The following is a 23,117-nucleotide window of genomic DNA, read 5'->3' on the forward strand; positions in this document are numbered from 1 at the left end:
TGCCATGAACAGAGCATTAAGAGTGACTCTGGTGAGGGTTTAGAAGAAGGGGAGAGCTGTAGGAGAGTCTGAATCTTATAAAATATTATTTAAGTTGTTGTGAACAGAACGTTGGTAAAAATACAGATGTGAAGGCCACACAGATGAAGTCTCAGATGGAAATGAGGAACAAAGTATTGGAAACTGGAGGAAAGGTCATCCTTGTTACAACACGGCAAAGAACTTGGCTGAATTATATTTGTGTCCCAGGACTTCATGGAAGGCAGAACTTAAGAGTGATGAGGCCAGGCATGGTAGCTCACACCTGTAATCCCAGAACTTTGGGAGGCCAAGGCAGGTGGATCACCTGAGGTGAGTTCGAGACCAGCCTGGCCAACATGGTGAAACCCCTTCTCTACTAAAAATTCAAAAATTAGCTGGGCATGGTGGTGGGCGCCTATAATCGCAGCTACTTGGGAGGCTGAAGCAGGAGAATCGCTTGAACCTCAAAGGCAGAGGTTGCAGTGAGCCGAGATAGTACCATTGCACTCCAGCCTGGGCAACAAGAGTGAAACTCCATCTCAAAAACAAAAAAGGAAGTGAACTACAATATCTGGCAGAAGAAATATCTATGCAGCAGAGCATTCATTTCAGGGTGCTGTGTGGCTTCTCTTAACTGTTTATAGTAAAATGCAAGAAGACAGAAACAATTTAAAAATGGAATTTATCATCAAAAGGGAAGTATAATATAAAGATAGGGAAAATTCTCAGCCTGGCCAAGTAAAGAATAAAAAAATATATTTAGGAGAAAAAAAACCAAGGATGTGGCCAAGCTACCTTTGGTAACAAGATTAGTAGGAACAGAAAGGAGCCAGGTGCTATTCATCAAGACAATGGGAGAATCACCCTGAAAGCATTGCTGAAAATTTTTAGGCTGCTCCTCCCACCACAAGCCCAGAGTGCTAGGACATTGAGGGCCGAAGAGTTTGGGGAGAAGGCCTGGGGAACCCATACAGGCTGAAGGCTCACTGTGCAGAGTTTCAGATGCAGTACTTTTTGCTGCCCCAGCTGTAGCTCAAGTGGGCCCAGGTGTGGCTCAGGCCACTGCTCCAGGCCACTCAAGCAGTGAGCCTTGCTGGTGTCCACGTGGTGCTAATTGTACAGGAGTGCAGAGTGCAAGAACTGTGGTGGCAGGGCTTCCTTCATCCTGATTTCAAAGGCTGCCTTAGAGAGCCTAGGGACCCAGGCAGACACCTGCCCCAGCAGCAGAGCCATGCTGGAAGCCATGTGGCAGAGAGTACCCACTAGGGCAATGCCTAGTGGGAGTGAGGCCACCCCGAGACCCCAGAACTGTAGAGCCACTAGTATGCAGTGTCAGCCTGTGAGAGCCACAGGCATGCTATTTCAATGCATAAGGGCTGAAGCATGGGCTGTGCCCAGGAAAGCCATGGGGGCAGGCCTGCCCAGGGCCTTGGGCACCCAAACCCCACTCCAGTGTGTCCAGGTGGTGGGACATGGTGTCAACAAAGATTATTCTCAAGCCTTAAGATTTAATGTTGTTTGCCCTGTTGGGTTTTGGACTTACTTGGGGCCTGTTGATCTTTTCTTCTTTCCTATTTCTCCCTTTTGGGAAGGGAATGTCTATCCTATTATCTGTTCCATCATCATATTTTGGAAGTAAATAACTTGTTTGATTTCACAGGATCACAGCTGGAGGGAAATTTACCTCAAGATGAATTATACTTTGAGTCTCACCCATATGTGATTTAGGTGAGACTCTGGATTTTTTTTTTTTTTTTTTGAGATGCAATTTTGCTCTTGTTGCCCAGGCCGGAGTGCAATGGCATGATCTCGGCTCACCGCAACCTCCACCTCCCGGGTTCAAGCGATTTTCCTGCCTCAGCCTCCCTAGTAACTGGGATTACAGCCATGCACCACCACGCCCGGCTAATTTTGTATTTTTAATAGACACGGGGTTTCTCCATGTTAGTTGGGCGGGTCTCGAACTCCCCACCTCAGATGATCCACCTGCCATGGCCTCTCAAAGTGATGGGATTACAGGCATGAGCCACCACACCCAGCCAAGACTCTGGACTTTAAACTTTCGGGTTAGCGCTGGAATGAGTTATGACTTGGGGCTACTGGGGTGGAATAAATGTATTTTGTATGTGAGAAGGACATGAATTCTGGGGGATCAGGGGAAGAATGCTATGGTATGAATGTTTTCATTCCCTCCAAAAATTCATGTTAAAACTGAATCCCGGCTAGGCGTGGTGGCTCATGCCTGTAATCCCAGCACTTTGGGAGGCCGAGGTGGGCAGATCATGTGAGGTCAGGAGTTTGAGACCAGCCTGGCCAACATGGTGAAACCCCTTCTCTACTAAAAATACAGAATTTAGCCAGATGTGGTAGTGAATGGATGAATGCCATTATAAACATGGCTTGTGGGCCGGGCGCGGTGGCTCACTCCTGTAATCCCAGCACTTTTGAGAGGCTGAGGCAGGCGGATCACAAGGTCAGGAGATGGAGGCCATCTTGGCCAACACAGTGAAACACAATCTGTACTAAAAATACAAAAAAATTAGCTGGGTGTGGTGCGCCAGCCTATAATCCCAGCTACTTGGGAGGCCGAGGCAGGAGAATTGCTTGAACCCAGGAGGCAGAGATTGCAGTGAGCTGAGATTGCGCCACTGCACTCCAGCCTGGCAACAGAGCAAGACTCCGTCAAAAAAAAAATAAAAATAAAAATAAAAAGGCTTGTGGGAGCAAGCCCTTGCTCTCTTCTGCTCTTCTGCTATATGAGTACACAGTTTCATTCCTTCTTGTCCTTCTGCCACGAGGATGCAGCAAGAAAGAAAGCTCTTGCCAGATGCTGGCATCTTGATCTTGTACTTCCAGCCTCCAGACCATGAGAAATAAATTTCTGTTCTTTATAAAATTAGGCAGTCTTGGCTATACTGTTACAGCAGCACAAAACAGATTAAGACACAGTGGGAACCCACAACGCATTACTTGACTAAAAGATTAGATCAGCTTTTTATTTTTGATACGGAGTCTCGTTGTGTCGCCAGGCTGGAGTGTAGTGGCGTGATCTTGGCTGAATGCAACCTCCACCTCCTGTGTTCAAGCGATTCTCCCACCTCAGCCTTCTGAGTAGCTGGGACAACAGGTATGCACCACCACACCCAGCTAATTTTTGTATTTTTAGTAGAAACAGGGTTTCACCATGTTGGCCAGGCTGGTCTTGAACTCCTGACCTCAGGTGATCCACCTGCCTCAGCCTCCCAAAGTGCTGGGATTACAGGTGTGAGCCACTGTGCCCAGCCTAGATCAGCTTTTAAAGCAGTGAAAAAGCAAAAGTGGGATTCTGGCCTGCACAATCCAAAGCATCTCCTAGACAAGGACAGATCATTTTGTTTGTATTTTCAGTGCCTGACATAGCATTGTTTATTGAATAAATGAATGAAAGGGCACATTTCAGCTTTAATTAGGTTTACATTAAAGCTCAATCATCAGGTATACCTGCTTAGCACTCTTCTAGGTACTTTGAGGATACTAAAACATACTGGCAACCTGGTCCCTTAGAAGTGACCAAATTAGAAGTAGATGACATAAAGGATTACACTTCACTCCTGCAGCCATTTTCCACAAGCAGCTTAGTGCAGTTTAGTGAGTCCTTTTCATAGTTCATTGAAAACACTAGGGTTTGATCTATTTACTTATTTATTTATTATTAATATTCATTTACTTATGAGTTGCGGTTTTGCTCTGTCACCTGGGCTGGAATGCATTGGCACAATCATAGCTCATTGCAGCCTTGAATTCCTGGGCCCAAGCTATCCTCCCACCTCAGCCTCTCTAGCACAGATGGGATGACAGGCCCCCGCCACCATACCCAGCTATTTTTTTAGTTTTTGTAGAGACATGTTCTCGCTGTGTTGAGTAGGCTAAGTATTGAACTCCTGGTCTCAAGTGATCCTCCCACCTTGGTCTCCTAAAGCATTGGGATTATAGGCGTGAACCACTGTGCCCAGTCCCAATCTATTTAATGAAAAAAAAAAAAAAAAACAGTGGCAAAATAAAATACTTTTCTTTTCTCTTTTTTTAATCTTTAAACATATTTTTAACATTTTGTAGAGACAGGATCTTGCCTTGTTGCCTAGGCTGGTCCTGAACTCCTGGCTTCAAGGGATCTTTTCACCTCAGCCTCCCAGGGATTACAGGTGTTAGCCACTGTACCCAGCGAAAACCCTTACTTTTTATTTTATTTTATTTATTTATTTATTTATTTATTTAGAGACAGAGTCTCACTCTGTTGCTCAGGCTGGAGTCCAGTGGTGCAATATCAGCTCACTGCAACCTTTGCCTCCTGAGTTCCATCAATTCTCGTGCCTCAGCCTCCCAAGTAGCTGGGACCACAGGCGTACACCACCACACCCGGATAATTTTTGTATTTTTAGTAGAGATGGGGTTTTGCCATGTTATCCAGGCTGGTCTCGAACTCCTGGCCTCAAGTGATCCACCCCCCCACCCCAGCCTCAAAACAACATTCCCCCAAAGTTGCTAGAAGTCTTCCTTCCATGATAAGCAAGTTCCCCTTCACTGTACCATTAGACCATCTGTCTACCTCCTGATTTAACTAAAACCCACTTCTCCTTCAAGGATAGCTTCCCTTGTGTTCATGTAAGGTTGAAAATCCTCTTGTGTCCAACCACATACATCATGGCATGGGGTTAGGGGAAGGGTGCTTCAGTATTTCCAGAATCCACACTCTCAATTCCAAACTATTCATCTTCCTCCATCATGTAAAAACTCCAAATCTTTAGAAGCAGGTACATCTGGTTATACCATCTTTATCCTCTTCTCATTGCTGTCATCTACTGACATATTCATGGAGGACTTTGGCCCCTGGCTCAGTCTTTCTTCTTATCATTCTAGATAATATCATTGTCCATGTGGAGAATTCATTCTAAATGAATCCTACCATCTCCCTTAATTAGATAATCCTCCAAGGCTAATAATGGTCAGAAATCTTCTGCATAGAAGGTAGTGGTACAGAGAGGGGTGAAAGGCATTATGGTGTTTTTTACATTTTATTTTATAACTTTTTTTTTTTTTTTGAGACAAGAGTTTCCCTCTTGCTGCCCAGGCTGGAGTACAATGGTGCAATCTTGGCTCACCGAAACCTCCGACTCCTGGGTTCAAGCAATTCTCCTGCCTCAGACTCCTGAGTAGCTGGGATTACGGGTATGTGTCACCACGCCTGGCTAATTTTGCATTTTTAGTAGAGATGGGGTTTCTCCATGTTGGTCAGGCTGGTCTCGAACTCCCAACCTCAGGTGATTTGCTTGCCTCAGCCTCCCAAAGTGCTGGGATTACAGGTGTGAGTCACCGTGCCCGGCCTATTTTAAAACATTCTTGAACGTTTATTTTTAAAAAGGCTAGTCTGGCCGGGCACGGTGCTTCACACCTGTAATCCCAGCACTTTGCCAGGCCAAGGTGGGCGGGTCACGAGGTCAGGAGTTCGAGATCAGCCTAGCCAACATAGTGAAACCCCGTCTCTACTAAAAATGCAAAAATTAGCTGGGTGTGGTGGCATGTGCCTGTAGTCGCAGCTACTTGGGAGGCTGAGGCAGGAGAATCGCTTGAACCCGGAGGCAGAGGTTGCAGTGAGCCAAGACCACACTATTGCACTCCAGCCTGGGTGACAGAGTGAGACTCTGTCTCAAAAACCAACAAAAACAACTACAAACAAGCCATATTTACTATCCTACATAGTTTCTGTGGATTAGAAATTTGTGAACAGCTTAGCTCGGTGGTTCTGGCTCAGGATTGCTTTCGAGGCTGCAATCAAGATGTCAGCCAGAGCTGCAGTCATCTGAAGGCCTGCCTGGGGCTGGAAGATCCACTTCCAAGGTGGAACACTACTTGACTGGCAACTTGGTGCTGGTTTGTTGGTGGAAGGCTTGCCTCAGTTCCTCTTTATTGGGCTCTCCACATGGACTGCTTTAGTGACCTCATGACATATACATGGCTTCCTGAGAGCAAGTGACCCAAAAGAGGCCAAGGTAGAAACTGCAATCAGTGTCACACACTGACACTTCCACAATATCCCATTGGTTACTTGGGTCAAGTTTATTCAATGTGGGAAGGGATGACAGCAGGAGGGCCACCTTGGAGGCCACCACATTTGGTTGTACAAAATCTTCATGATGTTTCATATTGTTTTAATACTCTAATGAGTTAATGTTTAATAGAAAATAATAGCTTATAGGTATGAGGCATCTGGTTTGATTTTATTTAATCTTTAAAACAATGGCATAAGGTAGGTGCTTTTAATACCCCTTTCCACAGATAAGGAGGTTGAGGAACAGACAAATAATTTGTCTAAGTGTTCACCCAGTAAGTGCAGGGCCAGGTTCTAAACCCAAGTTCTAAACTGCCAAGATTCAGGGTAATTTGTTACACAGCAATAGATAACTAATACAGTAATTGTCTCAAACTGCTACACACTTGATTTTAAAGGTTGTCTAGCCTCATGCAGATCCCCAAATACTTTATCACAAAATACCAGAAAAGGAGGTTAGAGTGGTTTCAGTTGGAAATTAGGGACTACTGTCAACTCTACCTTGATACTGAAGGTCTGTAACCACAATGGTTTCAGGATAAAGTAATTCACAGATGGCTATTAGTTAATAGAGCCAAGGGGCTATAACATGCACTCCTTCTGTCTTGGACTTTCCCCTAGTATATTTCTCAGCTGACGTTTTTTTTCTTTTTTTCTTTTTTTTTTTTTTTTTTTGGAGACAGGATCTATTGCTCTGTTGCCCTGGCTGGAGTGCAGTGGTGCAATCATAGCTCACTGTAGCCTTGACCTCCCAGGCTCAAGCGATCCTCCTACCTCAGCCTCCTAAGTAGCTGGGACCACAGGCACGCACCACCGTACCTGGCAAATTTTTTAGATTTTTTTCTAGAGATGAGGTCTCACTATATTGCCCAGGCTGGTCTCAAGCAATCCTCCTGCCTTGGCCTCCCAAAGTGCTGTGATTACAGGCATGAGCCACCACACCCAGGCTCAGCTGACCTACTGACCACTTGCCAAGACACCCAGTAAAACAGATTGTTCATTGTTTATATTCTAATAGTCAACATTTATTGAGTTCTTATTATGTGCCAGGTGCTATTCTAAGTGATTTACGTATACCCAATCACTTATTTTTATTCCCATTTTATAGATGACAAAACAGAGGCACCAAAAGGTTAAACCAGGGCTCACAATCATTAAGTGGCAAAGCTCGAATTTGCATTCAAGTAAACTGACTCACTATTAACCATTGTGTTAGAGGTTAACACAATGAGGCAGAAGTTCCAAAAACTCTAGGAGAAGACAGAAGGGTTTCAAGGGCTATGACCTACCAAGTAAAAGGCAAAAGAATTGGCAGCAAGTTAAATTTATCTTTCTCCTGATAATGTTCTTTCAACTCTCAGAGGCTGAATTTGCTAAGAAATTATAAAATGTTGTTTAGGGTTAGAACTCTTTTTACTCCCACCTCCTTAAATAAGCTTTGTTCAGAATGTCCATTTGAAACTTAGACTGGAACTTTCTGTGCCCTAGTTTCTACATTAGCTAGGCCACAAAACAAAAAAAAAAAATTCTAAGGTTCTATCAGCCATATAGATCTCAGTCATCTTTTTAGTCATACTAGAACTCACCAAGTCCTCTTAACTGAAAGGACTCCTGGCCTACCACCAAAATGCTCATGTGTTAGGCTTTATATCTGGATTAAAGTCAAGTCAGCAAGAACTGGTCTCAGAGGAATTCATTCCTCCAGAGCAGAGGCAATGTGTGAGATTTAAGAACTCAGGCCTTAGCATCTGGCAGACCTTTAAATTTGAATCTTAGCTCGCTACTCGACATAGAGCAAGAAACATGAGTCTCAAATATAAATCAGGGAACAGCAGGACCAGAGCTGATGCAAAGGAAGCACCTCGCATTGTAGAAGGCACTCAATAGCTGCTTGGTATAGAGTAAATACATGCTTGGTTTTCAGTAAATAAATACTTGATATTGAAACGATTATTTCAGTCATTGATCCATGCACAAGAAAATTGTGCATCATAAACATTTTACTCTTGAGCAAACATCGATTATTAAAAACATATGTCCAAATTCATTATCCATTCTATTTAATTAAATGCTTGAGGCGCTTGGGGAGCTTACATTTGTGATCTAAGTCTGTGCGTTTTTCAAATGTATCTTTCGGAAGAGATTAAGACACTGCAATTTTAAGCAGGGCAGGTGGCTCACGCCTGTAATCCCAGCACTTTGGGAGGCTGAGGTGGGCAGATCCCTTGAGGCCAGGAGTTCAAGACCAGCCTGGGCAACAAAGCGAGACACTGTCTCCATAAAAAAAATTTTTTAATTAAAAAAAGTGCAATTTGAACACATGTCAATATACGATTACCTTTTAATTCAAATGTGTAGCTATCTATTGTGCTGGAATCAGGTGGGCAGCAGGTGAGCCCACTAGTGGCAAGTTGGTGTTCTGCGATGTGGCATACCCACTTCTTAAATGCACATTATTGCACTGTAATAAAAATCCTCCATATTCAGTGCTTTCATTGTGTATAATTATGTAAACTGTAGACAAAAAATATTCCTGAATTTGTGTGTGTGTGTGTGTGCGTGCGTGTGTGCGGATGCGCAATCCGAGATGGTTGTTAAAGCTCGAAAGCGAGTTTAGCCTCTAGAGTCGCCCCTCCTCCGAGGCCCAGCCGAGGTGGACTCGCACCGTCGCAAGACCGGCCAGGCGGTGGCAATGAAGAAAAAGCCAGTCTTGGTGCTAGGGACCCAGGTGTTCTCCGTCCCGCCCCTGCCTGGCAGCCCCGCCCCTCCCCCGCCCCGGGCCACGCCCCACCCTGGCCCAGCCCCCAAAAGTACCGTTTGCATCTCCCGTGAGCCTCTTCGACTGTCACTCTTTGGAAAAAAAAGTGACGTCTGCACTGAGGTGGCCGCTAAAGTGCGAATCACGACGGGCGGTGGCCGTTGGGTCCCGGCGGGAGGCGGGGTTTCCGCTCCCTGGGGCGCACGTCAGTCAGGAGGCGGAAGCGCAGCGGGGGCGGGAAGGTTGTAGTGCAGCGAGTTGAGCTCCTCTTGCCTAAGTGGTCGCGCCCCCTTTAAGAGCAGCGATTGTAAGGAGAGGCAGTCCCGGTGTCCTCGGGTCCCAGGTAAGTACGACAGTCTGGAGGCACCGGGCAATAGAAAAGTGTGGCTCCGGTGCTAACCTGTCGCCGCCGTCTTTGTTGCTACAGGCAGCGACCTCCCTTCCGACCTTGCCACCCAACATTTCTGGCTCCTACTTGCTTCCTTCGTCTCGTTCACAGCCCAGGCCCAGCCGGCTCTGCACATCCGTAGGCAGGGACCTTTCTGGCACGCCAGTCTACCCTGTCACAAGATGGCCCTGTTGTCCTCCAGTCCTAACCCCGCATTGCTCGCTCTGTGTTTCAGCCGCTGGAGACACCTAACGATTCATTTACTAAAAACCGGTGTCTGTTTTCTATCCCTTGTGTCTTTCCCGGGCTCCCTAGACTAAGGCATCACTCTTTGCTGCCAATCAAATCAATTCTTTGCCTCCGGCACTGTGCCCACCTTTTAAAGAGCGGGTTTGTTAAGCTTTTTTTTTTTTTAATTAATAGTATGGTTGCTTGAATAAGACTTTATTTTCCCTTCTGATTATATGTTCCTTGAAAGCAGGATTAGGGTCTTGCCCATCTTGGATCTCCCCAGGATTTAGTACGAAAGCACGAAGTTTGGAAACCAGCAGCCCAAATAATTCTTACTAGCTCTATGACCCTGGGTACGGTTTCCTCATCTATAAAATGGTGATAAATAAATAAAGGAACTAATTTCGAGCATCTTACACAGTGTATGGTGCAGAGCAGATACAGTACTCCTTTACCTTTTTTAGCTTTCAGTGTACACAGTAGTTTTTGGGTATGTGTTTTAGACGAATGCAGAGACACCATAGATGAATGATTTTTCTTCCTAGCACCATGATTATATTGACTCTATCAATTGGTTGATATATTTGGTAAATACAACCTAATGATGTTTATTAAAGACAGTAATTCTAAATGGTATGAACATCTGCAAGAATAAACAATGCCATATTTAATTAAATGCTTGAGGCACTAGCAGAGTTTACATTTGTTTCAGTCCGTGTACATTTCAAATGTATCTTTCTTTCTTTCTTTTTTTTTTTTTTTTTTTGAGACCGAGTCTCGCTGTCTCGGTCTGTGGCCCAAGCTGGAGTGCAGTGGCGCGATCTCGGCTCACTGCAACCTCCGCCACCGGGGTTCAAGCGATTCTCCTGTCTCGCCCTCCCGAGTAGCTGGGACTGCAGGCGCTTGCCACCACACCCGGCTGATTTTTTTTTTTAATTTTATTTTTAGTAGAGACTGGGTTTCACCATGTTAGCCAGGATGGTCTCGATCTGCTGACCTCGTGATCCGCCCGCCTCGGCCTCCCAAAGTGCTGGGATTACAGGCGTGAGCCACCGCGCCCGGCACAAATGTATCTTTCTGAAGAGATTAAGAAACAGCAAACATTTCATTGTAAGGAGGCTAGCTGTTCCTTTTAGTTTGTGATTAAAATATGGTGCATTGTATATGTGTGTACACATATTTTACAGGTGATTGTGAAGTGCTGACCAATTGCCACTGGACATACTTGAAACAAAATAGGAAAATGGCAGCAAACTCTTCAGGACAAGGTAATGACAGCAGGAATTTCTTTACTATGAACATTTCCCCAATATAGTAAATGTATTTGAATAAGAGAAAATTTAGTATAGGGCAGTTACTGTAGCCAGAATTTAAAAAATGAATAGCAGGCCGGGAGCGGTGGCTCACGCCTGTAATCCCAGTACTTTGGGAGGCCAAGGCGGGTGGACTGCTTGAGGTCAGGAACCCCGTCTCTACTAAAATACAAAAATTAGCTGGGCATGGTGGCGGGCGCCTGTAATCCTAGCTACTAGGGAGGCTGAGGCAGGAGAATTTCTTGAACCCAGGAGGCGGAGGTTGCAGTGAGCCAAGATTGCACCACTGCACTGCAGCCTGGGCGACAGAGTGAGACCCCGTCTCAAAAAAAGAAAAAGAAAAAAAGAAGAACAGCAAAGTAAAACTCTAAATTTGAAATACACTTGTGCTGAATAATGATGTTTAGGTCAATGACAGACTGCTTATAGGATGGTGGTCCCATAAGATTATAATGGAGCTGAAAAATTTCAGTCGCCTAAGTGACATCTTGATAATCCTGACCCTGTGTAAGCCTAGGCTAATGTGTTTGTTTGTGTCTTCATTTTTAACAAAGAAGTTTAAAAAGTAAAAAAAAATAAAAATTTTAAAAATAGAAAACTTTTAGAATAAAGATATAAAGAAAATACTTTTTTTTTTTTTTTGAGATGGAATTTCGCTCTTGTTGCCCAGGCTGGAGTGCAATGGCATGATCTTGGCTCACTGCAACCTCTGCCTCCCGGGTTCAAGCAATCCTCCTGCCTCAACCTCCCGAGGAGCTGGGATTACAGGCACGCGCCATCACGCTCGGCTAATTTTGTATTTTTAGTAGAGACGGGGTTTCTCCATGTTGGTCAGGCTGGTCTCAAACTCCTGACCTCAGGTGATCCGCCCGCCTTGGCCTCCCAAAGTGCTGGGATTACAGGCATGAGCCACTGTGCCTGGCCCAGTGTTTTGTGTTTTAAGCTAAGCGTTATTACAAAAGTCAAAAAGTTAAAAAAATTTAAAAGTTTATAAAATAAAGTTACAGTAAGCTAAGGTTAATGTATTATTGAAGAAAGAAAAATTAAATAAATTTAGTGCAGCCTAAGTGTACAGTGTTTATAAGTATACAGTACTATATACTAATGTCCTAGACTTTCACATTCACTCACAACTCACTCACTGACTCACCCAGAGCAGCTTCAGTCCTGAAAGTTCCATGCATCCATGCATGGTAAATGCCCTATACAGGTATACCATTTTTTGTCTTTTAAACCGTGTGTGTGTGTGTGTGTGTGTGTGTGTGTGTGTGTGTATGTGTGTATGTATGTGTGTATTTTAAGATCTCAATTGGCTTTATTTGTGATTCTAGAATCAGGCAACACTTCATTTCATGAAATAGAATAAGTGTTCCCTAAACCATATTTTTACTGTACCTTTTCTATGTTGAGATACACAAATATTTAGCATTGTATTACAGTTGCCTACACTATTCAGTACAGTAACATGCTGTACACGTTTGTAGCCTTGGAGCAACAGACTGTACCGTACAGCCTAGGTTGTGTAGTAGGCTATACCATCTGTGTTTGTGTAAGTACACTCTGATGTTTGCATAACACAAAATCACCTAACAATGAATTTCTCAGAATGTATCCCTGTTGTTAAGCAACATATGATGGTAGATCTGACATTGGATCAGATATACAACATCCTTTATATTATTAATCTTATATTTTAATCTATTTTAAGATTATTTACATTGAAATTGTATTCACATTATTCACCTTATGGCCTCTTCTGACATCTATGTTTGCTTGCTCTTTTACTTGAAATCAGAACCACTTTTAAAGAAGTTTTATTGTCATCACACATTATCTGTGCCTTTATCTTCGTTGCTGTAAAAACTTTTGTACACATTTCACCTGTGTTAAGATAGCTCCAAAACAAATCAAGTCAGACACATTTGCTGCTATCAAGGAGTTTTTATTTTAAAATGTGTATAAAAGTAAAATTTACTCTCTATAAAGTATTGAATCTCACTTGGCAAGTAGTTAACCGCTTAACTACTTGAAGGACGCCTCTATTTCCGTTCTGTATCAAGTCTGAATTCCTGTTTGACTCTATGTATGTTTGACCCATCTTCATATTTTTAAATTACTCATCTCTGTTCTGATTTTTTTAATCTTAGTTTTGTCTTAAACTTATGGACTCTTAAAGTGTATACTCATTTGGTCCAGCTTCTTTCATTGACCATACTGTCTGTGAGATTCATCCATATTGTGCATGGATCAGTAGTTCATTCCTTGTTATTGTGGAGTAGCATTCCATGGTATGACTTTATCACATTTTGTTTATTCATTCTTCTGTTTGTAAACTTTGGGGTTGTCTCAGTTTTGGCTGTTGTGAATAAAGCTGCTATGAGCATTTATAAGTCTCTTTTGCAGGTACTTTTTTTTTTTTTTTTTTTGAGATGGAGTTTTGCTCTTGTTGCCCAAGCTGGAGTGCAATAGCGTGATGTCAGCTCACTGCAACCTCCACCTCCTCGGTTCAAGCGATTCTCCTGCCTCAGCCTCCTGAGTAGCTGGGATTACAGGCGCGTGCCACTGCGCCTGGCTAATTTTTTTGTAGAAACGGGGTTTCACCATGTTAGCCAGGCTGGTCTTGAACTCCTGACCTCAGGTGATCCGCCTGCCTCGGCCTCCCAAAGTGCTGGGATTACAGGCATGAGCCACTGCGCCCGGCCTCAGATACCTTTTTTTTAAGAGAAAGGGTCTTGTTCTGTTGCTCAGGCTGGGCTCTGAGGTGGATGAAGCTCACTGCAGCCTCAAACTCCTGGGCTCAAGCGATCCTCCCACCTCTACCTTCCAAAGTGCTGGGACTGCATGCATGCATCACCATGCCTGGCTAATGTTTTTATTTTTTGTAGAGAGAGGGTCTTGCTTTGTTGGCTGGGCTGGTCTTGAACTCCTGGCCTCAAGAAATCCTCCCACCTCGGCCTCCCAAAATGTTGGGATTACAGGCATGAGCCACCATGCTGGGCCACTTGTACCATTTTATTATTTTAGTATATGCGCTGCCGAAGCGAGCTCTCTTTGTACTGTTTTATATTCTCTCCAGCAATATGTGAATATTCTGGTTGATTCACATTTACTGTTGTCAGTCGTTAATTTTAGCCATTCTAGAATGTATGAAGTAGTATCTCATTGTAGTATTAAAATGCATTTCCTTGATGACAAATGCTGAGCACTTTCGTTGTACTTATTGGCCATTGTAAATCTTCCTTTATGAAGTATTTGTTCAAATCTTTTACTCATTTTTTAAAAATTGGGTTATTTCTTTTATTAGCAAGTTGTTTTGTTTTCATTTTTCGGTCTGGATACAAGTCCTTTGTCGGATATGTTTTGCACGTATTTCCTCCCAGTCTCGCTTGCCTTTTCGTGTTCTTAATGGTGGTGTTCTTATCCTGTATGTAATGTGTTATTTTTCTCTGGCTGCTTTTAGGATTTTCTCTTTGTATTTCAGTGGTCTGACTATGGTATGCCTAGAGGTGGTTTTCTTGTTTGGGGTTTGTTGAGCTTTTTGGATCTGTAGGTTGATGTCTTTCACTAAATTTGGGATGTTTCCATCCATTATTCAAATACTCCAAGGCTCTGCTTATTTTTCCTCAATATTTTTTTCTGTGTTTTTCAGATTGGATAATTTCTAATGCTCTAACTTTAATAACTTCTGCCATCTCCAATCTGCTGTTCATTCAATCCAGTGAACATTTTGTTTCAATTTACTTTTTAGCTCTAGAATTTCCACTTGGTCCTTTTCCATAGTTATACTTCTTTGCTAAAATACCCCTTTTATTTATTATGTCTTTTTCCCTTAAGTCTTTGAACATATTTATAATGGCTGATTTTAAATCCTTGACTGCTAATTATATATTTGGGGTTATCTTGGAGTTGGTTTTTGTTGACAGCATTTTGGTGCATATGCATCACGTTTTCCTTTTTCTTCTTTTAAGTCGTGATTTGTTATTGGGTACTGGACATTGTGGAAACTCTGGATTCTGTTATATTCTTCTGAAATGTGATTTTTGTTCTAGCAGACAGCTTGTCTCAACTCATACTCAACTCCAAACTCTTGTCTCTCCTGTGTTGGGCAGAAATCTTGCAGTGTTTTTCAGCTTCCACCTGCTGCTTTATTGATGGGCTGCCTGGGATCTCCCCTGGATATGTGTAGTTCAGCAGTGAGTGAAACTTTGAGTGGATTTTATATGCATGAATTGGGCTTTATTCCTTCTGCCTCTCCCTCAAGCCTTGCCCCTAATTTTTTTGCTACTCTGTCAGCCCTAAACTTGAGTTCTCCTCTGACACCTCAAGCTAGTAAGGTGAGGCTAACCAAGCTGTTAGTGGACTGGGGAATGCTTCAAGCAAAAGGCCACAAGTTCCCAAATCTCACCAGTTGCAGTTTCTGCCTGATACTGGTCAGACTCCAGTGCCTTTAAATAGTGAATTTTTAATATTTTAGTATTATATTTGTGGCAGGATTAGACCAACCAGACTACTCTGCCAGTACTGGAAATTGAAAGCTTGCTGATTCTGTTTTAGTTTATTAGTTATATTTAGGACAAACTAAAGGTTACACGAGTTTCGTTGAATTATAGTATTGTAAAAAGTAAGTTGTGGTGACAGCTTTCCCAGCTGTAACCAGCTAATACCATTCTGTTCTCCTCTCACATAGCCATGTGCAATTTGTGTGCTCTGTGGACTAATCATAGGTCCACATTCCCTTGTGGTTGTTGACCTCTTTATTTTTCCATTAAATTATAAGGGCCCATATTAAAAATAACTTAACTTGAGCTCAGATGAAAACTAAGAGAAGACTATTTTGGAAAGATAATACGCTGCTAAAAACCACACAATGCACTGCAAATGAAAATAAATTTTAAATTATCCCACCATTCGCACAAATAGAGATTTACAATATGCTGGTTACTTTTTTCGTAGTTGTAGTAAAAACGCAATCATTTTTAGTATTGCCTTTGACTGACCCATAGTCAGATCCACTATGAAACATCCCCTAATCTAAATAGAAATGAATTTAGATTAGCCCTTTGGCTTCCGTTGCTCCTTTGTCAGGGATTTTTGTTGATGTCATGGAACTGCTGCTACTAGGAACCAGCAGAGGGAGTCCACATCATGTTCTAGAGACTCCCGGACTCCAGTGAAATTTTAAAATTCTTATTTATTCAGATCTATTGTATTTTTCTCTCTCTCTTTAATTTAATTTTTCTTTAAGAGGCAGGGTCTTGCTCTGTTGCCCAGGCTGGAGAGCAGTGGTGTGATTGTAGCTCCGTGCAGCCTCTAACTCCTGAGCTCAGCATCCCAAGTAGCTGAGACTATAGGCACATGCTACCATGCCTGGCTAATTTTTTTTCTTTTTTTTTTTTCCCTGTAGAAACAGGGTCTCGCTTTGTTGCCCAGGCTGGTCTTGAACTCCTGAACTCCTGTTCTCAAGCAGTTCTCTCACCTTGGCTTCCCAAAGCATTGTAATTACAAGTATGAGCCACCATGCCCGGCTGTATTTTACTTTCTGTAGTAAATCATTTCTGTACTGTTTGTATGTATAAGAATTACTTAATATGGAGATTAATACCAAGGGCCTTAATTATCTTAAAATGATAACTGAAAGAACCATGATTAAAAAAAATCTTTATGTGTTGTAATTTATTAATGTAAATAAATAGATTTTACTTATTATGTCTGGTGTAGAGAACAATTCCATTGTGTTGGGGGCTAAGCCCTCTTTCAGATCTAGCAGTCTTTCATGCCGTCATAGTAATCAGAACTGCTAAATTTCATACGCCCTTGACAGTCACTGCAGTCCCATGTTCTTCATACTGTCCAATGTAGTGTAGAACATTTGGTAGGCTTTCAATCATGAGAATTTTAGTATGCAGAGGCAGATTGTCAACCTGGGGTTTGGACAAGGTACCAAAAGCAGCACAGAGTCTTTCATTATTGGTAAATGTCAAGGTCCTATGATGATGTGATGGCATTGGATTGGTTCAGCCTGATTTTAGAGAGACCTGGTGAAATACTGAGTAAGGAACATGAATTCTTTTGTTTGATTTTTTTCAATTTTACAGATACCTGAAAATGCTTATAGTAGTAACCATAAGATCTGCAGATCAGGTAGTAGGAACTATTGATTTTGGACCAGTCCAGGTGCTCTCAGCTGTGATTTCAGCATGCTGCATAGGAGTGGAACAGCAAGCCTCCTGGGAAGTGTCTTGTTTGACCTCAGACCCAAGTACAAGTCTTCACCTAAACCATATATGGTCCAGAAGGAAAGCAAGTTTATTCTTCAGGTTTATACTAAAGTATGCCACCTCTCAATTAAGAGTTTGTCCCAGTGCAGTGATGCATAAATAGCATCTGAAAATTCTTCTATTTGTACCTTTTTAAAGATGAGAGTTTGTATGCAAAGACACAATTTGGAGTAGGTTTCTGAAGGCTAAATTTCTTTTTGTTGCATTTTAATTGCTATGGCAAAGAGAATGAATTAGATTTCTGATGCTAGGCTTGACCTGTAGGCTCCAGACTGAAATTGTAACTGGGAAGAATATTATGTAAAGTAATCTGAGACTGTTTGTGTAGTTAGGAGAGAGTATAGGATCCACACATGCACTCAGACTGGCCTGGGAGTTCTGAAATGTGAATGTAATTAGAAAGCTGCATGCCAATTAGTTGTGGCCTATCTAATGAAAAACTTCACTGACAGAGAATTGTCAATGTGGGATGACAGGAATCTAGTGATGTTAACCTGATGACTAGGGAGAAAGAATGCTAGATAATAATAACAATAATAGTGTGTATTTATTAAGCAACTACCATGTGGCAGGCAGTGTTCTAGGTCTTTTACTTATATTTTTCTGTATTTCCTGTAACCACCCTTTGAAGTGTTACTGTTATCCCCTTTGGTCCTGAGGCATGGTGAGGTAGTTTTCCTAATATTCAATAGTAAGTGGTAGTGCTGAGGTGAGAACCCACGTTGATTCCATGTCCCACGTTCCTTATTCATTCTGTTTTCCCATACCGCCCTTCAGTAGGGGGAATTACAACCTTCTGATGATAGATCTGATAGGAAACCACTGGGCGCTCGAGACAAGGGGCAAAAGACCTCTTCTTGATCTTTATTGGGATTAATCTAATCGTCTACATTGGTTATTAAGTAGAAAATGCTTTAAATGAAAAGGGCCTGTGAGTTTATATGTGAGAAGAAAAGAAAAATAAGTGGGGAAGAAAGGTTGATTCAAGCAGAAGATACATCATCATCTTACAAACCTCAATGGGTAGAAAAAGTGGCAGTAGTTTTAAAGAAGTAAGTCCTTAGGTCTAGGTGAAAGAGAATATGAACACAGATCACCTGAGCAGACATTAGGGCTTGATTCCTTTTCTTTGTTATGTATTTTTGGTAAACTCTGAAAGGTGGCTAATGATTGAGTAATTTTTTAATCTTGCAAGATATAGGAAACATTCGTCATTAACTAGATTTAGGACAGAGCAAGAAAATGGATTCTTTCCTAGAATCCATTTAGAGACCCTGTCTTTGAAAAAAAAAAAGTTAATAAAAAAAATTAGCTGGGCATGGGGCTGAGGTGGGAGGATCGCTTGAGTATGGAGGTTGAGGCTGCTGTGAGCCCTGATCGTACCACCGCACTCTAGCCTGCACAACAGAGTGAGACCCTGTCTCAAAAAAAATAAAGAAAATAAATGCAGCCCTGGCAACATCTTGATTTTAGCCCAGTGAGACCTCTGACCTATAGATCCATAAGACAATAGATTTGTGATGTTTTAAGCCACGAATTTTGGGTAATTTGTTACAGCAGCCATAGAAAACTAATGCATATTTAACTGCAAGAACCAAAAAAATCTAGGAACCCTCCATGACACCTTCTTCCTCATTCCTTCATATTGAATCCATCACTCTCCTCCTGATTTAACTTCCTAAATAGCTATTGGATCCGTTTGTATCTCTGCATTTCCATCCACTAAAAACTTTATTATCTCTAGCTCTTTCTACTGTGATAGTTTCCTGACTATTTTCTCTTGTCTATTCTCAACATTGCAGTTAGAGTGATCTTTTTAAAGGGGGAAAGGTTATTTTGTTCCTCACCCCTACTTTTATGCCTTAGATTTCAGTTCAAGCATCACTTCCTTTGAAAGCCTTCTCTGACACTGCTCCCCCCACTTTCACGCTACGTCAAGTTTATTTAGCATTCATTCCTACAATAATGATTGTTATAAATGCTCATCAAATGGTTTCTTTATTTCAGACTACTCATGTTAGATTTTAATTACACATTCATTCATGTGATAATTTGATTGATCTCTATTTTCACTGGACAGTTTGAAAACCATGAGAGCTAGAATCATGTCAAGTTTTGCCTTATCATTGCATCCTTAGAACCTAACTTTGTGCCTGTATGTGATAGCATGAAAGACTGCTAGATCTGAAAGAGGGCTTAGTCCCCAACACAATAAATATTTGTTGAATCAATAAATAACTGAAAACATGTTAAACATGTTAATAGTGCCACAGTGACGTTGCTCTAGTACTAAACATAGGTGTCTCAACTATGGTACTTTAATGTACTATATAGTTGTGAAGAGTATATAGCTTGTAGGATAACCACTCGACAGGATTTAAGTAATCTTTTAAAAATTATTGTTATGAAAGTGTAGTAGATTGTCCATAACTGCATAATCAAAATAATTTTCACTTTTAGCTTTAGATTTTTTTTACAATAAGAAGAATTTCAGTTAGTCTTTAAGTGTGATAGAGCTGTTAAAGGAAAATGAGTATCAGCTCTTAGATTTTAAATGCAATCTGATGTAATGCTAGTTACTTGAGAATGTTTTTAGTGACAAAGAAATGTGCGGGAGGAAAAAAAAGAAATGTGTGGGAGTCAAAATGTTTCTATGAATGAATGAGAAAATGAGAACATACGTGATTATGAATGGAAATAGTGTTATAGTTCCAAAAGTGGAAATGTTTTTTCAAACAAAAACCAGGCAACAGAACAAGATCCTGTCTCTTAAAAAAAAAAAAGTTTGAAACAGATTTTTTATTTGTTTTTTAAAAAGGTTAGTTATAAAGGGATATTAAACATGGCTTGGTTTAAAAAAAAAAAAAAAAGAGGCCGGGCACAGTGGCTCATGCCTGTAATCCCAGCACTTTGGGAGGCCAAAGTGGGCGGATCACCTGAGGTCGGGAGTTCGAGACCGGCCTGACCAACATGGAGAAACCCCATCTCTACTAAAAATACAAAATTAGCCAGGCATGGTGGCTAATGCGTAATTATGCTGGCATGATTACGCATGCCTGTAATCCCAGCTACTCGGGAGGCTGAGGCAGGAGAATCGCTTGAACCTGGGAGGTGGAGGTTGTGGTGAGCCGAGATCACGCCATTGCACTCCAGCCTGGGCGACATGAGTGAAACTCCGTCTCAAAAATAAATAAATAAATAAATAAATAAATAAATAGTTTCTGCCAGGTTTGGTGGTTCACACTTGTAATCCTGGTACTTTGGGAGGCTGAGGTGGAAGGATCACTTGAGGCCATCAAGACCAGCCTGGGCAACACAGCAAGAACCCTGTTTCTATACTATTTTTAAAAATTAAAGTAATAGTTCTTACCGTACATGAGATAATATATTAAACATCTTCGTGCTTCTGAGACTAAAAAGAGATGCATTGAAGTATATCAGGAGACTATATGGGTTAAAAAGAAACCCTCATGTAGTGAGTATAACATTGTTAAAAGTTATATATTGATATCCTAGTTAGAGTAAGTTTGAACCCTGAAATTAAGAGAATCTTACCATAGAAAATTATGGGCTGGGTGTGGTGGCTCATGCCTGTAATCCCACTACTTTGGGAGTCTGAGGCAGGAGGATTGCTTGAGGCCAGGAGTTTAAGATGAGCCTGGGCAACATAGTGAGGCCCTGTCTCTACACAAAATTGAAAAAAAAATTTAGCCAGGTGTGCTAGTGCACACCTATAGTCTTAGCTGCTTTGGAGGCTGAGGCAGGAGGATCACTTGAGCCCAGGGATTTGAGGCTTCAGTGAGCTCTATTTTTAGTTTTTTGAGGAACCTCCAAACTGTTCTCCATTGTGGTTGTACTAACTTACATTCCCACTAACAGTGTGCAAGGGTTCCCTTTTCTCCACATCCTTGCCAATGTTTGTTATTGCCTGACGTTTGGATAAAAGCCATTTTGACTGAGGTGAGATGATATCTCACTGCAGTTTTGATTTGCATTTCTCTAATGATCAATGGCGTTGAGCACCTCTTCATATTGCATTATTTCTTGAACAAGTCTCTATCTCACTGCCTGTCTCCGATCCTGGATTAACTTTTCCCTGCGGCAGGTCTCTTCTACCCTGTAATCTATTCTCTGTTACCACCAGAGGGTGTTCGTAACCGTGCCAAGACTGATCTCTGCCTCATCCTTTTCTAAATACTCTCAGTAGCTCCCCATTGCCTATTTGATCAAACTAAGAATCTACATGTAATACAAGGTCCCTAAATATATGGCTCCTTCTTAACCTTCCCAGCTGCTTCTTTCACTGCTTTTTCCACACATAATTTGGGCTAGAGTCACTTGTATTTATTTGCCAATTCCCAAGCATTCTGTTCCATTTCATTCTTTAATGTCTGAAGATATTTGGGGCATGGAGAAAAATACTCATCACTGCTCATAATTTAATACTCAGTTTAGTAAACCTACTTATCTAATACACTAAAGTTCTAAAATAAAAAATTTTTAAACATTTAGGCTGGGTGTGGTGGCTTATGCGTGTAATTCCAGCACTTTGGGAGGCCAAAGTGGGAGAATCACTTGAGCCCAGGAGTTTGAGACCAGCATGGGCAACACAAGGGGACCCCATTTGTATAAAAACTTTTAAAAATTAGCCAGGTGTGGTGGCACATGCCTGTGGTCCCAGCTACTTGGGAGGCTGAAGCAGGAGGATGCCTTGAGCCGGGGATGTCAAGGCTGCAGTGAGCCTTGATTATGCCACCTGCACTCCAGCCTGGGCAACAGAGCGAGACCTTGTCTCAAAAAAATTTTTTTAAAAAACATTTAGACATTGTTTATAAGCTTACTTAGTTAAATTATATTTAATAACAGTTTAAGTTACAATTATAATTAATTATACTGTCTGTTAAACTTCACTTTATATAGTGGTCAAAAATTTACTTAAAATTAAATGTATTTTAAAATATTAACCTGTTGGTTTAATTTATTCATTCTATACTTTTTTTTTTTTTTTTTTTTTTTGAGACAGGGTCTCGCTCTGTTACCCAGGGTGGAATGCAATGGCACAGTCATGGCTCACTGCAGCTTTGACCTCCCAGGTTCAAGCCATCCTCCTGCCTAAGCCTCCTGAGTAGCTGGGACCACAAGTGTGCACCACCACATCCAGCTAATTTTTCTTATTTTTAGTAGAAACGAGGTCTCACTATGTTGCCCAGGCTGGTCTTGAATTCCTGGGCTCAAGTGAACCTCCTGCCTTGGCCTCCCAAGGTGCTGGGATTACAGGCATGAACCACTGCACTCAGCTGATATACTTGCATTTTTATATTTCCCTAGAGTTATAATACTCTTCCAGATTTCTATTTCTATACTTTTCCAGAATTATAGTAATTTTTCTATACCTTTGTAGGTTACAGTAATCTTACCACTACCAAAACAAGGCAAAATTTCAAATTACCGAGAGTTCAGAGTTGTTGATGGATTTGATTCTTAATTAAAACACAAGGTTTGGTTATGCCTAAAGCTTACCCAAAGGCTGTGTTGATGGGCAACCTAAAGTTGGTGTGCATTAGTTCCCCTCTATAATTGAATGTTACCTGCTCAGGAGGATTTTTTTTTTAAGTTCATGCCTTTCTCATAGACTGTTAGTTTCTTGCAGCCTAGAGTTATTCCATTAATTGAAATATTCTTTATTTTTTCTGTGATCAGTGTTTCATAGCTCAGTGCTCTGTTGTCATTATAACTTGCCCTTTTCTGGTAGCAGTGGTGCTAGGAATTATAGATGTTTCCTTTCCTGAGCAATCAGGGATCCATCCGGTCTGTACTGTGAGCTCTCTAGGATATTGGACTAATTCACCGTTTTAGAACTCACAATGTGTACTCAGTCATTGTGTGTGATCAAAGGCACTCATCAGCCACTGTGTCTCCTTTAAAAATACATATTGCTGTATGTGTTAGGGCCTGTGCTGATCTGAATTTCTTGTTTTTGGTATGTGACCTGCTTTTTTTCGAACTGTTTGGCTTAGTCACACACAATTCTTTGTAACTACCC

General features: G+C 41.6%; 1 protein-coding gene across 6 annotated transcripts in view; it reads left to right on the plus strand.

The window, feature by feature from the left end:
• The first annotated feature begins 8,957 nt into the window (after positions 1-8,957).
• Positions 8,958-23,117, plus strand: part of INIP (INTS3 and NABP interacting protein) — a 33,100-nt gene continuing 18,940 nt past the window's right edge. For 2 of the 6 annotated variants that reach the window (XM_024345508.3, XM_024345509.3), the window contains exons 1-2: positions 9,054-9,207; positions 10,671-10,751. In XM_024345508.3, the coding sequence (XP_024201276.1) occupies positions 10,727-10,751 (25 nt within the window). In that variant the 5' untranslated portion in view covers positions 9,054-9,207; positions 10,671-10,726. 6 annotated transcript variants of the gene reach the window in all.

This window comes from Pan troglodytes, chromosome 11 (assembly GCF_028858775.2).
Source record: "Pan troglodytes isolate AG18354 chromosome 11, NHGRI_mPanTro3-v2.0_pri, whole genome shotgun sequence".
Classification (NCBI taxonomy): domain Eukaryota; kingdom Metazoa; phylum Chordata; class Mammalia; order Primates; family Hominidae; genus Pan; species Pan troglodytes.